Source organism: Dipodomys ordii, unplaced genomic scaffold, assembly GCF_000151885.1.
Source record: "Dipodomys ordii isolate 6190 unplaced genomic scaffold, Dord_2.0 Scaffold234, whole genome shotgun sequence".
Lineage (NCBI taxonomy): Eukaryota > Metazoa > Chordata > Mammalia > Rodentia > Heteromyidae > Dipodomys > Dipodomys ordii.
The window spans coordinates 840943-859594 of NW_012267450.1; the positions used below are offsets into that span (position 1 = coordinate 840943).

Genomic DNA, 18652 nt, shown 5'->3' on the forward strand with positions numbered 1-18652 from the left:
CCCTCCTGCCCCAAAGTTGTAAAGTTCATTTTCCAGCATAGAATTTTGTCCATCTCATTGTTGCAATGGGTCCATCCCTATTTAAACAATTTGTTTTTTCCTTTTCCCTCCCCAAATTATAGCAACATCAAATACAGTGAAAACAAGGGCTATTCATTGGGGGAGGGACATACAAAAAAAAATATGGAACGCTTCACGAATTTGCGTGTCATCCTTGTGCAGGGGCCATGCTAATCTTCTCTGTATTGTTCCCATTTTAGTATATGTGCTGCCGAATTATAACTATCTTAAAGGCATTTCCTGAGTAAAGTCCCTGCCAATGCAGTAGGCACAGGAATGGGGATCACTTTGGAGTTTTTTCCAACCTGAATCTAGTTCAGCTCTGTTGTATTACTGTCCAGCTCAGCCCAAAGAGCACAGAATAGTGTGGGTCAAAATAATTACCTTTCATCGATAGGTACTGGGTATTAGTGCTTGTTTCATAACAATAGATCAGGCACAGAAAATGTAGATATTCAAAGTTGAATTTATCGCTCTAGCTTTTTCACCAAAAACAGAAACACCTTCCTTCTTCGGTTCTCAAACTTTTAATTACAGTTCCTGTGGAAACCTTGAAATTCTTCTTATCTCCTTTCCTTCTCTGTCAGTTGCCCTGCTGAATTAGCCATTCGGTCTGGTGATTTTTTTTTCCCCCAAAGCATCCTTAAGAAAACAAACAAACAAAAAAACCTACACATCTTTTTCTCCCTGGCACTGGCTTTATTCTTGACATAAATCCTGTTTGCTTTTTTTTTTTTATAATAGCTCTTAGTATTCTTTCAGTTTCAATTCCAATATAAGTAACATTTCACATTAGCCCATCTATAATATAATTACTGTTTCCAAACAACACCACAAATTCTCTAGTTGAATTTCTTGTTTCTTTAGAGTTTATTGTGTTCACACTGATTCTTCTTGCTTGCTATTTCCTGAGCAGTTTTAGGTAATGCCTTGCTTCTGCAACTCTATAAACGTTGTTCCTCTGAGTCTTTTCCCCATGTTGAATTCTACTCAAATGCAAATTGTTTGTGAAGCTGTTCCCCATCCAAGTTTCCTGCAGCAATTTATTCTTGCTTCCTAAAAGTCCATGTTGTGCCCTGCATTGTAGTGATTGCCGCTTTAGGGTGGTTTGTTGTTGTTGTCGTCCTGGTCATCATCATCATCATCATCATCATTTGTTTGTTTGTGCCTGTCCTAGGGCTTGAACTCAGGACTTTCATGCTGTCCCTTAGCTTTTCTGCTCAAAGCTCACAGCTCCACTCTAGCTTTTGTTTTTTTTTTAAATTGGAGATAAGATTCTCACAGACTTTCTTGCCTAGGCTGGCTTTGGACCACATGTATCAGATCTCAGCCTCCTGAACTGCTAAGATTACAGGCATGAGCCATGAGAGTGCCTAGCTGTAATTCTCACTCTTACTGCCTTAAATCCTACATTCCAGGAAATTCCTCAGTTTCAGGCAAGCCAGGATAAGGACTGTCCTAACTGTAACTTGCCTACAGATACTAATATTTATACTTGCAAGAATCGAAGAGAAATCTAAATGCATAGGTCAAATGGAAATCTTGTCTGAAGGACAAAGAAAAAGAGAGAAGAACAATTTATATTCTTCTTTATATATTTCTTTGTTTCTTTGTGTGGGGGGAACACCAGGGCTTGAAAACAACAGCCTCTCACTCTTGCTCAGCTTGCTTGTTCATGGCTCTTGGTGTTCTATCTCTTGAGTCATATCTGCAACATGACTTTTGCTGGTAAATTGGAGATGGGCTTTTCTTTCTGGGCTGGCTTTGAACAGCAATTGTGAGATCTTAGCCTCCTGAGTAGATAGGATTACAAGTGAGAGCTTCCAGCCCTCAGCTATATTCTTTTTCTTATCATTCTGCTTTCATAAACAGATAACTTTGCCGCAATTGCAAACCTGATAAAAAAACATCCCAAAAGTGTTTCCCAAGAAATGAATAGTACAAAATACCATGCTAGAATTTACAGGAAGACTATGAAGTATTCTCAGACAACCACTACATTTAGCATCCACTGTCAGATATTGAAGGACCAGACATAAGCATTCTATGTTCATAAATTGTAGGAATCGCTAGCATTAACATTTTTGTCTCTTTTTTTGTTGTTTAAGACACAAAGACTTATTCTTCACTATGTATATATGGTGTGTGTATTATGGCATGTATATGTGTGGGGGTGTGGGTGTGTGTTGCTCTAAAGTATTCTTTTAGAGATTGGCTAGTATGTTTTTGAGGGTTGAGGTAGACGTTTGCGAAGTGTGGCTTTGTGACTAACAGCTGGTCTTTGTGAGAAAGCTGGCATGGTTAAAGTTGCCATTTTAAGGTTGCATGTGTAGAACCTTCAGTCACTCAGCAGGAAGGCTGACTCTCAGTATGCCAAAACATGATTATTGTGTTTTTGCCATGATACGAACCTGAAGAAGCTCAGAGCTCACTGGAGCGCCTCTGCTTCCCATAAACATGGCAGCTGTCCATACGTGGCCAGATTCTGCAGGAACAATCTGCAAACAGAATTCAGGGAAGAGAGAGAGAGATGAAGGGCTGAGTCTCTTACAAAATGTTGATACTTCTGCTTAATATATTAATAAATGGGCACTGTGCTGAGGTAGAGAGCTTGTCCTGTAATTTAGACCTTCATGTTGATTTTGGTTTAAATGATCCAACTTGGCTGCTTACACAGGTTAAATTAATTTGATCATTGTAATCTCATCAGTTAAATAGCCACTATGCAAACCAAGTGCCTATGAGTAAGGTAAGGAATACATTTGAGGCAATGATTTTGACAACACTTGTCAAGGAATTTGTCACGGTCATATCTGAACCAGAGTTATGGAGAGTCAGAGTCTATACTTGTTAAGTTCTCCAGCAAGCCCTGTTTAACTCTCCTCACTGAAGCTCATTTCCTTGGCTGGGCCTGTAACATCCAAGCTCATCTGTTGGCTACACAGACTTTTTGATTCTAAGTTGGCCATGTGATGGTTCACTTGGTTATCGATAACAGAAAAAAATACAAAACAGGTTTTGCCAATGTCCTAAGCACCTGTCTCTGATGGCGTCACAGCCCTTGTGATTTGGGGAGGCTGTGATGGGAATGGACTTCTGGATATATAACCAAAGGGTTAAGAGATTGTTGGAAAGTTGTCTCCTGATTGGTCAAAGTAACACACATCCCAAAGGAGACAGAAAGGCAGGAGCTCCTCCCTCCCAATCCAGTCCCCCGCCCGGGCCCCAGGACCCTTTATGCCCCTGAGGGATGGATAATTACTGCTTGCCCAAGCTTTGAAAGGGCATAAGGAAGATGGCAGATGCTCTGTAGAGCCTTGACTAGGCTATCAGCGCAGTCATATGCAGTATGATGGGGAGGACAGTTCTCATCTCTGCTCCAGCACCCACAGATGGATCTGTTTCCTTATTTCTTACATGTGAATCCCAAACAATTCTCAGAGTTCCAAGACTCATACCTGAAATGATATTGATTTTAAGCTTGACACTTAATAAAATCCTTAATAACTGGTAATGAGTTACTTTATTAATATGACTACCATTTAAGGTGCTTAGATAGTATTACTAATGGCAATTAAATGGTGAGAGTACAGTTACTCAACCTATCCTGAGACTCCCCAGTGGCTGCTTGAACCCTAAAGACAACTACTGATTTATCCCCCTCTATCTATATACGAATGATAAAATTCAATTTATAAATTAGGTACAAGAGCTGGGTGCTGGTAGCTCAGGCCTGTAACCCTAACTACACAGAAGGCTATGATCTGAAGAATGTAATTTAAAGCCATCCTCTGCAGGAAAGTCCATGAGACTCTTAGCTCCAATTAACCACCAGAAAACTGGAAGTAGAGCAGTGGTTCAAAGTGGTAGAGCACTAGCCTTAAGCAAAAAGAGCTCAGGGAACAGCGCCCAAGCCGAGTTCAAGCCTTGGGACTAACAAAACAAGCAAATTAAATACTGGAAGAAATCCATAACTAATGATGAAATTAGAACAATTATGCCATAATAAAAGTTATAGGGATTATGTCTCTCTTGATAGAAACAACACAATGGGGGGGGCAAGGTTGAGGGAAAACAGGAGCAATGATTGGCCTGGATAACAGATATGGAAAAATAATATAACTTTATATCATAGGAAGTGAGAAGGCTTCCACAATAAAGATATTTCTTTGTTTGACATGGAATGGTAAAAAGTTAGAGGAAGATTTGATTTTACCCTGGCTTATGTCTTACAATTTCTTATTTTTCCTCCTTTATTTACAATACCATTGTCTTTCCTCTGTATAACAACACTGAATCAGTCACTAGTTGTCTTTGACCAGTGCTGCATTTAGTATGTATACTGATTGCAAAATACAATTAGAACCAAACTGGAGGCATGCCTGAAGTTGTAGAGTGCCAAAAAATGAGTAAAAAAAAAAAAAGCTGAGTGAGAGTTTAGGGCTCAAGCCTCAGTTCTGGTACAAAATAAATAAATAAGTAAATAAATATTTCTAAAGATTTTAAATAATTCAAACAGGCAACATGAACGTGAAAACAGGATTATGTGAACTCTATTATTAAAATTGAATTAAAGCTTTCAAAAAAGATCTTCTGGGCTTTTTCTAAGTCACAAAATAATTATAAATACATAGAAAATATACAGACTTCAGAAGACTTAAAAAGAAAAACACTGTGAGAGTAAATCTCAAAAACAGAAAGTTACAGTGTTGCTGGGTGCTAGTAGCTCACACATGCAATCCTAGCTACTCAGGAGGTTGAGATCTGAGGATTGCAGTTTGAAGCCAGCCCAAGTAATAAAAGTCCATGAAACTCTTATCTCCAATCAAATAAAGAAGCTGGGGGAAGAGGAGGAAAAGAAGGAGGATGAGGAGAAGAGGAGGAGGAGGAGGAAAAGAAGGAGAAGCAGGAAGAAGAGAAGGAGGAGGAGGAGGGAGAGGGCTGGGGGAGGGGGAGGAAGAGTGGAGCTGTGGCCCAAGTGGTAAAGTGCTATCCTTGAGTACAAAGCTCAGGGATATCGCCCAGGCCCAAATCTCAAGCCTCAAGACCATCTCTCTCTCTCTCTCTCTCTCTCTCTCTCTCTCTCTCTCTCTCTCTCTCACACACACACACACACACACACACACACAGACAAACACACATTATGGTCGATGATACCAGAGAGGTACAGATTAGTCCTTAGATTCATAACTGGCCACTTGTCACTTTGAATGAGTTACCCACAAATTATATGAACCTTAAGGGAGCCCTACTTTATAAAATTAATATGGTAATACTTATCTCCTAAGGAGCATATTAATCCACAAGTGAAATAATAGATTCTAAACATCTAGCAGAATAAACTAGCATGTGAGTTAGCTAGGCAATTCTTATTCTCTTGTTCTTTACTTGTTAGATAAGAAATATATTATTAAATAGGCATTATTTAAGAGGATAATAAAAGAACAGAGTTATAAAAATAAAGAATTAATATAATACTTGATGAGTTATAAGTGAAAAAATCATGGAAAATAATTTTTTATTTAATTAAAAGAAAGAAAAGAAAAATTGTTGCCATTTACTATATATATATATATATCCAAATGAACTCCAATTAAAGAGCAAAACAGAATTTTAAAAATAAAATATAGGAATATTATCATAAAACTAAGTACCTGAGACTTGGAAAGTTTAATATTATAAATGAAAGTAAGTTTTCCCCCAGGTACTGGTGGCTCATGCCTATAATGTTAGCTACTCAGGAGGCTGAGATCTAAGGCTTATGGTTCAAACCCAGACCAGGCAAAAGAGCTCTGAAGGTCTTATCTCCAAAGAATGAGCAAAGAGACAGAAGTAGAGGTGTGTTTCAAGTTGTAGAACACCAGTATTAAGCTAAGGGACAGCACCTAAGACCTGAGTTTAAATACCAGTACTGGCATTAACTAAGTAAGTAAATAAATAAATAAACAAAATTTTCCTATAAGTAATTTAAAATATTGTTCAGTTAAATTTAATGAAAGTAAAATTTAAAGAATTTTAAGGAAATTTAAGGAAGTATTTGTGTTTGCCTTAGGAAAATAAGTTTATTGATATTCAAGATGAAGTGATTTTATATTCCACTCCAAATGATTTAGGGGAAATAAAAGTGGCCGTGTGATATAAAGACAAAATAAATGTACACATTTAAGTCAGTTCTCTATCACAAACAAAAAATCACATACATAGTATAGAATCTCCAGTAGCAGCAAAAAAAAAATATAAAAGGCATAAGCATTTTGTAAAAAGGTATTAGCAAGAAGTATAAATATGAAGATCTTCCAGACAACTTATTGAGGAAGTTTAGGTTTGAATATATAACAAAATATGATTTGTGTTCAGAATACACAGTATTGTCAGATTTCACATAAGTATTTTTGTGATTGATTCAGGCTCAGTTAAAATCCTTAGTAGTTCTCCTAAAATTTGTCATCTTGGTAAATACTATCTAAGGCTACAAGTATCATCAGGGTCACAGTAAGTCAGTCATCTTGTTACACTTTCACCTGCATTGAGCTGTTATGAACTTTTACAAGGAGAATTTGGCAGCAAAAGTCAGTCATGGGGCTTTATTAACCCACAAGTCCCTGAAATTATAGTTGTGGGAGAAAATTACAATGATCTGAGACCTGAGTCCCACAGAATTTTTTTCATAAAACTACACAATGCACTGTATGTTACATATAGTGACTATTTGCAGCATGTAGAACTATGTTTTCAAAAACCATGTTTAATGACATTAGGAGAGACTTAATATAACATGAATATAAAATACAAAACATGTAAGAGAAAATACAGACCAACAAAACTTTACATCAACTTGTACTATTGTTATAGAAAAATAACTAGAAAAGCCGGGGAGCTGGTGATTTACATCTGCAATCCTAGGGGATAGAGTTCGAAGGATCAGAGTTCAAAGCCAGCCAGGGCAAGAAAGTCCATGAGACTCTTATCTCTAATCAACCACCAAAAAAAAAAAAAAAGACTCATGTTGAGCTGTGGCTCAAGTGTTTGAGCACTAACCTTGAACAAAAAATGTTCAAGAATCGCATCCATGCTCTGAGGTCAGGCTCCAGGACTTTCACATACACACACACACACACATACACACACACACACACACACACACACACACACACACACCACAAATTTTGAAAATAAGAATGGTATATAAAGTTAGATATTAAAAATATATTAAAGTTATAAATTAATTATTCTTTAAAAAATATCCACAATTTTGTATGTATACCCTTTACAAACAATAACATTCATTTGTTAACATAAAACAATCATTTAACATTTAAAATATTCAGTCCTAAAAATGACAGGCAAGCATCTCAAGAATAAAAAGAAGCAAGTCAAAATAATGGTGTATAATTACAGAGTGCATAACAAAGTTTGAAGTATATACAAGTTATTTATATATACATGTTCACATAAATATATATATGTATACATAAAGAACTATTGAAAATAGCCTTATGAAAAATGCTTGTAGAATGAAATTAGGAATATTATAAATAGAATGTCATAAACATATATATGACATTAAATATAAATTTATATATATATATTTTTTCTGGGTGTTGAGTGGAGAATCTGGCCATCAATTATTCTTTTTGCTTTTCTAAGCAGATAAGTGTAATCTTGATGATTTATATTGATTACATAAGCCAAGTACATATAGCATTCATAAATATAGTATATAATCATTTATCTTCTCAGTTTTATGACTCACAAAGCCCACAACTCAGTAAGATTAAAATAATGAACAATGCATCATCAGTGCAAATATAAAAAAAATCAATATACAGGAAGGCTTAAAAATAATGGACATTTTTATTTACTCAATTGCTTTGGCAAGGACTCTGGAAGAAAAATTTAAAACAGATCCATTGTAGGTGAACTCTTACTTAACCACATTCTTGAAATAAAGCAAATTCTAAAACCCAAGCATTATTAGTTCTCTTTTTATAAAGTAGAGAACTATAGTTGTTTATAAAATATAAAAGAAAGTGAGAATTATTACAGAATCTTGTCTTTCATCACAAACATTTCCTGCATGCTGTCTCTGAGCTTTTCTTCTCAAGGATAGTGTGCCAGCTAGTCTCTACCACAGCTCCAAAGTGGTTAGAGCTGAGTCTCACAGACTTTTCTCTTCAGGCTGGCTTTAAACTGCAGTTCTCAGATATCTGCCTCCTGAATAGCCAGGATTACAGGGATGAACCACCAGTCCTTGAAAGTCATAAAAGTTTTAATGAAAATTAAATAATGTAGTCAGAAACCCCAAAATTCAAAATACTAATATTAGTACTGTGCACTGAAGGAGTTCACGTAATCAGATCAAATCTGCTCTTATTTATTTGGATGTTGTATATGGCACACGCATCCTGAGCATCACCTTCTTTGGCCAGTTGTAAAATATTTTAATTTATTTGATTATACGAAATAATAGGGTTAAAAAGCATTTTTTTCATTTCTAGCATTGTAAATAGTTAATTTGAGAAATGCTACACATGGAGCACAAGTAGTAGAATCACAACTATTAAGTACAAAACAACTGCAAAACTTAAAAATCTCATTTTGCTCCAAACCACCTAAGAATAATTATAAATTGTCCGGAAATAGGAATGTGTTTTGGTATTTTGATGTTATTACAGTACCAAATGTTATGCTTAATGTGTAAATAAATAATATTTACATAAATATTAAATAAATAAATGCTTAGGGACTAAAATATATACTATGGTTTATATATAGTGCTAAATATTTATGAAGATTCAATTCTTCAGTTGCTAAGTGCTTTTAAATCTGAGATTTTTTATTTTAATGAGGAATTTCCTCTGTGGGCCTTGGAGATAGAAATCTATGACAATATGAGAAAGAGTGGGGTGAGAAGAGATTTTTTTTTTATTTCGCCAATTAGGGAGCAATATTCTAACAATATCTCAAATGCTCAGCAAAACAGACTCCTACTTCCTCAGCATTGGAGTTATTACAATACATCTCTCTGTCAGCTTTATGTAATATTAAATAGTTCTAGTTATGGTGCACTCTGTACAAACTTCCTTATACAGGCAAACAACTTGGTCCCTGAGGAAAGTGGGCTAAGTGCACAATTCCTGCAGGGACTTCATCCTACCTCAATGAAAACCTTTCTCATTTTCTTCATTTCATAAGTCACCTTAATGTATTTAAGTCCTTCGTGATGTTTGCTGTTTTGAAAATTGTAAGTGTAGCAAATGACATATGTACAATTCCTAATGTGGAGGGGGTGAGAGGTGTCAGCCAGTCCTGGGGCTTGAATTCAAGGCCTGGGCACTGTCCCTTAGCTTTTTTGCTTAAGTATAGCATTCTACCACTTGAGCCACAGCTCTACTTTATGATGGTCAATTGGAACTAAGAGTCTCAGGAACTTTCTTGCTCAGATTGCCTTGAAACTGTGATACTCATATCTCAGCCTCCTGAGTAGCTAGGATTAAAAAGTAAGCCACAAGTAGCTGGTGTAATGTGGAGTTTAATTATTAAAAAAAAGTCTAGATTAATATTGACCTTTACATTATGAATAAGGAGTTTGCTAATTCACAGTGATAGCGCATATAAAGACAACATGTATAAATTAATTAAACAGTTTGAAGTATTTTCACCAGATTTATTACATGCCCAGTACATCTAGTACTAATTATAAACCATTCTTACTTGTAAATTAAAACAGTAAATGTATGTACAATGAAAATTTCCTCCTATGAAATACTGTTTAGCTGGGTGCTGGTGGCTTACGCCTATAATCCTAGCTACTCAGGAGACTGAGATCTGAGGATCACGATTCAAACCCAGCCCTGGCATGGAAAATCCAAGAGACTCTTATAACCAACAGGAAACCAGAAGTGGTGCTGTGGCTCAAGTGGTAGAGTGCTTGCCTATGATCTGAAGAATTAAGGGACAGCGCCCAGGCCCAGAGTTCAAGCCCCTCAACAGACATAAAATGACAAAAGGAAAAAAAGAAATACTATTTCCCACCAAATCATATTCTCCTTTTCATTTTATTAAAGCCATTCATTATATATACATATGCATATATAAATATGTATGTATATTGTATATATGTATATTGTGTGTGTGTGTGTGTGTGTGTGTGTGTGTGTGTGTGTGTGTGTGTGTGTGTGTGCTGACACTATAACTTGAGCTTAGGGACAGTGTGCTGTCCTTTGGTGGTTTTGCTTAGGGCTGGCTCTCTACTACTTGAGCCATACCTCCACTTTCAGCTTTAGTGTTTAATTGGTGATAAGAATCTTATGGTCTTTTCTGCTATGGCTCACTTAGACTGTGATCATCAGATCTCAGCCTCCTGATTAACTTGAAATACACGTGAGTCACCCGACGTCCAGCTTTACCATATATATTTTTAACGGAGTTGAAAAGGCATTATTTTCATTTACAAAAATTTTCCAGGTGAAATTATGACAAAATTAATTTGTAGCACCATAGTTCTAGAGTCCAAGATAACCAAGGGTGGAATCTCAGCTGAATTACCCACCTGAAGAGTAAAGCTAAATAACTTCTATAAACACTCTCAGCTGTAGTTCCCTAGCAATACAAAGGATTATTTCAGCCTCATGGGGTCATTGATGGATGAAAAGAAACAAGAAAGATCACAAACTACAAGCTGCTTCTATTATAATTATCACATTGTCTATGCAAGATCAGGTTTTTATCCAGATGGGATATGCTGAGTTAGCATTCTCTGTTGTCTTAGAAGGAGAAGATAGCCATTTTCTTTGGGTCTTTTCTGGAGGAACTGCCATGAGTAACTATCTTGAAAAAATGTAGGGGATCTGGTAGACAAAAAGAAAGTCTGGAAATTTCTGTGGTGAGGTGTCTTGTTATTTATAGCATCATTTAGATCTGGTGTTATGAACAACTAGACTTTGTCCCTCAGCTACAATAAAAAGGTCCTGGAACTAAAACAGACCTATGAATTTGTTAACCAAAGGTAAGCAAGACAAGAAATTTAAGCAGCTGTTGCCCAAATGCTGGGCCTCAGTGATTTATACATTAGGTCAAAATAAAGCACATTTCTTTAAAAGAAAGAAAAGATTTCTGAAAGAAATTGGCACTGGGCCTTAAGAATTCTAATGAAAAGATATTCTTCTGAAAAAAATTATAGGGTAAAATCATGCTACTATTTGACCTTTCCCCTGCTATGGTGATTAGAATGTGCAAACCTGAATAAAAAATACATTAAAAGCTAGCTCGGATGTTCTCACACAGTTATTTTCATTTCTAAGAGCAGACATGGGTAATAAAAAAGGGGTTGCGGGAGAGGTCTGTCTGCTACAGGAGAGGTAATGGGCGGTGGGTTGTTCTTCAGATGCTGAACCTCATCACAAAGTGATCAGACTATTTGCTTTGGTATTGCAAGGGTGTGCTTATATAGGCTTGTCCATGTGATAGTCATGGACACATTCACTTTTATAAAACAAAGCTTCTGAAATCAGAACGCAGTGCCACAAGGGGAGGGAAATTGCTTTCTTTCTTTTTTTTTTCCTTGTTCCCTTTGATTTCACTGGGTGCTCAGATAATAAGAAAGAGAAAGGTTTGCAAGAGGCATGTCGAAAGCATGGTTCCTGTGTATTTCCTTGCAAAGAGATGCACAAGTCAGTAGTAGTTGCCATATCTAACCCAAGTAAAGTTGAGCTCACATAGTAAAGGGGATGCATCAGAAAGTATTCAAAGCCAATAGAAAGTGACTGCAAGTAAAATTGACAGGAGATAAACTGTTCAGGTAGAGTATTTGGGTTAAATACTCATGATCTTTACTGAGTTTTCCTAATTACCAAGAACTTTGCTTTGCAGACTCCCCATCTCATAACTCATGATGCTATTAGTGAGTCGCCAGCAACTTTTCTTGGTCCCAGGCTGGCTATCAGACTCAATTCAAAGCTTGGACAAGAGAAATTCTTAGAAAGAAGAGGGCAAGTCGGAACTATAATGGAGCTAGGTATTAGTCAAATATTTAAATGTCTTCAGCACAGTTGGTAAGCTGTAAAAATCTATAATTGGAAAAGTTCAAGATGTTGTTATATAATTAAGCATTTGGTACATTATGGGAAGCAAAACAAACTTCATTAATTTATTAGCTCTTAGGAAAACTAGGTTTCATATCCAGTATTTATTCAGCTCAGAATTGGCAAAAAGTTAAATTTTCTGTAAAGTTTTTCCCTGAGGCACCTTTTATCCAACACATTTTTCTCTGCAAATATTTGTATACATTCCGAACAAACAAACAAACAAACTTAACAGGAGGAAGTTGAACAGCAGTGTTGCTTTGCACTTCAGAAAGAAGCAGGTCCATGCTTCCATGCTGTGTCATTTCTATGTCTTTGCTCCATTCCGTGTTTTCCATGCAGGCTGGGAGAATGACTTCCTGTCACTGACTTACAGATTCCTGATATGAAGAATTTCTCTCCAGGGTGGTTGAGGGAGCTAAGATGATGTACACCGAGTATCTCTTGCATAATGCCTGTGCATAGCAGATTTAGACATTCCAGAGATAATGTGAGAAAGACAAGGGAAGAAAGATTGTTCAGTACATGCACTGTCTTCCTGGCAGCACAGGTGAAACTCTGAAATGAGAAGTACTGAAAGAGAGCTAAGGCTGAAATCCAACAGGCAAGGAGAGGGGCAAGGAGCAGAAGGAGGGAAGTTCTAGGAACTGTTGTGGCAGACTTTCAAGTCTGGGAAGTTCAGGACAATGTACCTGGTTCCATTTTCACATATCTACAATTGAATGTGATGACTGTACCCATTCACCCTTCCTCTCTCCAAGTGTCTACCTCCTCCCCACACTCCTTCCCTGATTACACATATTCCAGCTTTGTGGTTTTCATTTTGATAAGCTCTAAGTTAGTTGTGCAAAGTGGTTACACCCTTGGAAGCCTCCTGACTAAGAAGTAAGTAGGTGGGCGCCAGTGGCTCACGCCTGTAATCCTAGCTACTCAGGAGGCTGAAATCTGAGGATTGCATTTTGAAGCCAACCCTGGGTAGAAAAGTCCTCTTGAGATTCTTCTTTTCAATTAACCACTCAAAAACTAGAAGTGGAGCTGTGGCTTAAAGTGGTAGACCCGCTAGTCTTCACCAAAAGAGCTCAGGGACAAGTGCCACAACCGACCAAAAAAAAGAAAATGAAAGCAAAATTTGTGTTATTTTTTGAAGTAATGATGGCAGTGGAGATCACATCTTAGAGGCTTTTTCCAATTGTTGTTTGGTCAGATTTTTATTATTCACCCTCCTGAGACATGCCTACTTGTTTGCACAGCAGAGGAAGTGATGCTATCTCCAGTCATGGAAGGAGGGGTTGAGATTCTACCCTACTCACACTTCTAAGACTTCTTAGACTCTTCCCTTTACACAATGGAGAAAGTATCTCCTCTGCCTTGCCCAAGGCAGGCAGAATATTCCAATGACACACAAGAAAGTCAGACACACAAAATCAAGCAAGCCTCACCATGATTCACGACAAGCTGAGGAACATCATAACGTGATCTTCTAAGTCTATGAAAAGTCTTTTGGTTACTCTCCGTGTAGGCAAGCTCTCTGCCCATTTCCCCCAGCTAATCAAGGTAATTGCATCTCCCTTTTATCTTCACAGGGTACTTTCTGTGGGGGCAGGGGAAGGGGATTAAAACACTCAAAGCCTTGTTTTTGATAAATTAGTTTTAAAAGATCTTATGAAAATTCAGTCTTTGCTTTTCATGAGCTGATTGTGTAATTGATGAGATAAAACACAATGTTAACAAAGTACAAAGAAAATAATCCAGGTCAAGGCCCCAAGAGGAGACACCCAAAATATACTTGTGGCATTCACAGAAGAGAAAGCCCACCCCTTGGACAGATGGCACAAATGGATTTAAGGTTATCAGAGAACAGTGGTTGCTTACATGGATGATTAGGGGAGCAGTGGATTGACTATATGGCCCTGACTTAGAATAAGTGAAACCAGATAAAAATCAAACAGGTTAACCTACTCGATGGCAAAGTCTGACTTCCTAATATGAAATTACACAGTTATTACACATTTTAGAAAGCAGAAATCAGTATGTTCTTTGGGATCTCCAATTTGTGTGGCAACGGGAGAAATTAGAACTCAGGACACCTGGTAGCAATCTTGCCTCTAATTATCTCACAAAAATGAAATGTTTCTACGTGTATAAAATGAGATTCGAGCATGAGGAGTGCCTAAGTTTTCTCTTCACACAAAAAAGAATTTTATTATCTCTATTTAATAGACCATAGGACATTTGGTAAGCAGTAACATTGTATGTAAATAATACAAATCTGAGTGACAATGGTAATGGTAATTACTTGTTAAAGGGTAAATTATAGCATTTTAGGTTGTGAGATCTGACTGTTGTCTAAAAGTTTTGGAGACTTCAATGTGGAAGAAATATGACTCTTCCCTCAAGACACAAATACAAAACTGAAAGATGTGAAAAAGATCTGGTGATTTGATGAGGAGATAGAGTAGCTTTACAATTTATGATTAGTTACAAAAAATTATGATTGTCTTGCAGAATAGATTACATTTATTTAAAATATGCTAGTAGATGCATGCTAGGATGGATTAAAGATTGTAATCTTGGAGGGTATATTATGTTGTATGGTTGATTGTATTTCTCAATGCTGCTCAAACTTTCAGTGACCTTAAAATACTCTCAACAGTATAACACGTACTGTCAAATATGCTTTAACTTGCACGTGCTAGACATATGATGGGAAATGTTGAGCCAAATGGAAGTACCTGCTTCCTTAATATACTACAAGGTTTATGTCCTAAGAAATGTTGACCAATTAACTAGGAAAGAGACAAGATAAAACACAATGCAATCACAGCAAATTAGAGCTCATCTATTATGCTCACAATGGGAAGGAAACTGCCATTTCACAAAATATATCTGACCGAGCATTGCTGCCTTCAGCATTGTGTTTTAACTTCCTTGCTACACATTTTGTATTAAGCTAACTTCCATGGCTATTTAGGGAGCCATGCAAAAATTTCTTTGTCACTGTGTTTTTGTGTTTATTTTTACACCAAATCAAATCAATCCTTGCCAAAGAAACCCTCTTCAAAAGCTAACACAAATACAGTTATAGATAGCTAATGGTTCTGAATAGGTCATGTTTTGTTTTCTTTGCATGATTGCTGCATGTGGACAGAAGGGTATTTGTGTATCTGAAGCTTGTCACCAGCTTGAATATGGGAGAATCCTCAGAGATTCTCACTGGCTTCAAAGTCTCCAGTCCTTAGGCCTCCAGGAAGAAATACTGTGTTACATAAACAGCTCCCTTACCAATAAGACAAACCAACGATACAACCCAATAGAAATTTACCAGAAAATAGCCATGTGAATCCACTAAATAAATGCCCATTGTAAAGCCCCAATTATTTACTGTATAGTGGCTTTTTGATTGGTAAATATTCTGTCTCAGCACTTTAAATTTGATTTGTTTGGCACAGGGTCTCACTAGGAAAGCCAAGGCTGCCCTAAAACTTGTGATCTGCCTTTCTCAGCCTTCTGAGCACTGGGATTACAGGAGTGAGCAACTATGCCTGGTTCTGCTGCTATTTTTGTTATTGTTTTCACTATGAAGCCAAATATAGTTTGGTTGAAATATTGACACAATTGACTTTTCCCATCTTTATTTTCTTTCAAATCTATATAACCAATCTCCAATTTAAAAAGAAAAAAACAGGAAAAAGAAAAATGTCTTGGGCTTCATCGCATTTTAGTAATTTTCCTAATAAGGTACTAAATATGTCATTCATAGCTATAAGCTGAATACATAGATGAAGCAAAAGAAATGGACAAATACCATTTAATCCCCCTTTTCAATAGTCTTGGAGCTCTTCCAAGAATTTCCAATTCTTCATGGCACCAATTCGTCCTGAGATCTGAAGGACGAAATGCTGAGAAAAATCTCACACTGAAAGGACATGGTGAGACATACCTATACTTACCCACCTCAAACACTTTCCACACCTCTGAGAAGTCTGAAGTCTCAGGGTTTCCTCAGATTTTATGCTGATTGCAGGGCCTGTGGTGTTTAGGTACCAGTATAGAAACCACTGAATAGGGCATGATCTATACAGTTATATAGGGGTTGACTCTCAAGGATTCTTTGAGGAAAAGCATCTGGGTTTGTTCCTTTCCGAGTTCCCAACTATGGGATGGCATTGTTTGAAAGCAAACACCACCAGCTTCCTGGGACTGAAATACTTTGTATGTGTTGTTATTTACAGTGCATGCCAAGACATTCATGAGCACCAGAGCCAAGCTGGCAAGCTAATTAAATATATATAAATATATGTATGTGTTTAAAACAGCCTAATAAGGAGCATTGGAAATCTTCAAGATGAGCGAATATCTTATAACTTCTTCCGCAGGTGCGAGGATAGCTACAAGCCATGGACTTTCTGTCCTGCTTCTTGTTTGTGGCTTTGTGAAGGGTGCTTTGCTTTAATCTAAAGTGCTGACTTTTTTCCAATATCACTTTCTCTTCTTAAAGCAAAGAGCAAATCGCCTGTAAAATCTACGGAGCGGACAGCAAAGTTGACCCTAAACTCCAAGCACCATTCTGCACCCTCTGTACTCTAGTTACCTACACAAGGAGCATCTGCTTCCGGAAGCATAAAGGAAGAAGCTATCACACGCTTTGTTGATAATGTTTTCTTTGGCAAATCACTGATATTTTATTTCAAGAGAAGTTAGTGTGAAGTGTTAGGGACATTTTTTAATAGCAAGATTTACTTTTTGTTTCCTTTCTGCAAACGGAATCATCATCTGACTGACTGTTCAGGGATTGGCCTGAAAGTCACCGGCATAAATAAATTTTCACTATGGATACCACGGAGTTCCTACTAAGGGACCCATTGTCTGGAGGAACCAAATGGAGATCAAAAGCCTAGAGAGCATAAACTACCATCAAAGAAAAATCCCATCTGGAGGCAAGAACAAAATTATCAGCACTGCTCATCAATAAGGAGAACACTACTTTACATAAGGAATAATCAAAGAAAGCACTTCATACAAAAAGAGAACACACAAACTCCCTTTTTCTTGGATTATTTTTTTTCTTATTTTTTTTGAGTACTGTTCTTGTTTGATGGTGGCAAGTTCTGATTACGGCCAATCCCTGTCAATCCTGGGAGGTTTATATCATTACATTTTGAGTGTTCTATATTTCAATGTATTTTAAGTCATTGAGCAATTCCTGTATATGCAAACCCGACAAATTCTGTAAATTGCTTATAGTATGTGTGATATAACTTCGAGGTAGATATACTATGACCCTCATGCAAGCTGGTTTTTATCATTCGATATATAAACATGAAAATATCTGTTAGGCCACCAACTGGCTTTTTTGGATAAAGCATTTATTTTTCATTCGTAACTCTTGCATTACATGAATTCTGTAGTTCACTGTTCGACTCTCACAGGTTTGACAGCTGCTGGTGGCCTCTGTTGTCTTCTGCTCCCTTCTGGGAAAATGCATATTCAAAATTGTACCTGTCTCTGATAAATGAATTAATTTTGTCATGCATATGCTCTGTTGGGATTTGCTATGTTCATTTATGTATGGTATTTATTGAGGTTCCAGACAATGCAGAATGCATACTCTGGTCTTGAAACTGTTCCTCTGTTGTTCTTATTCTATGGCCATAAGAGAATGTCACATCTCGAAATTCTGCCCTAGAGGTGAGTGAGGGTAAAGTTCCTGGCTAAATACAATATGAACATGGTGACTGCAAATCTCTAACTAAAGAAGACACATATTCAACTTTCACTAAATGAATTATGACTAAATATTCCATTCTTATTTTGGACTCTGCATTTATTTTGACTATTTTATTTAGGACATGTTCTGTACTCTGGCAATGAAAGAATTATTAATGTGTTCCACCTACACTATGGAATAGATATGCCTTGAGAAAGAAATGACATGTTTTCCTTCCAGAGATTCTTCCATTTCCTTTCATTACAAAGCCAGAAGATCCTCTGTCTTGTGGCAACCATCTACCCCAAGCTTAAGGTCCTAGACTGAAGCTTGAAGGTAATGAATACCTCTGATTTTCAAAGGTAAATGCATTGACTTTCTGCCATTATGCATATTTTCATAATATTCTTAGCATTATCTTTTGAGAAATAATGTTTCATGCTAAATCTTTCCTTGCCATGTTCCCTATTCATTTGGTTTATTATTTGAGTCTGATGAAAAAAATAAAGGTTTTGATTGCGCTATTTTGCTAACCTAGAAATGATTTTTTCAAAGTTTTAAGAAGCATAAAATTATAGCAAGTTAAATATCATTTGTTAAATCTATATGAACTTTAAAGATTACACACATTAAAACATAGAGTAGAAGATTAGTATATAAGGTACAATTCCACCAAGCTGGGAAAATCCATCATGTAATATAATTTCACTTGAGGTCCAGATAATGAAATTAGTCAAGTCTAATACAAGACAGATTTGTACCTTTATCAATGATGTACACATGTTTGTCATGAAAGAATATG

At 36.7% G+C, this 18652-nt stretch overlaps 1 protein-coding gene across 2 annotated transcripts in view; it reads left to right on the forward strand.

The window, feature by feature from the left end:
- The window catches only part of Vstm2a (V-set and transmembrane domain containing 2A), a 29479-nt gene extending 12749 nt beyond the window's left edge, over positions 1 to 16730 (forward strand). The window contains exon 5 of one of the 2 annotated variants that reach the window (XM_013035972.1): positions 16642 to 16730. In XM_013035972.1, coding sequence (XP_012891426.1) covers positions 16642 to 16730 — 89 coding nt within the window. Of the gene's footprint in view, positions 1 to 16519; positions 16597 to 16641 lie in introns of those variants that run through there. The other variant, XM_013035973.1, reaches the window with a different exon arrangement.
- The last annotated feature ends 1922 nt before the right edge of the window (positions 16731 to 18652 follow it).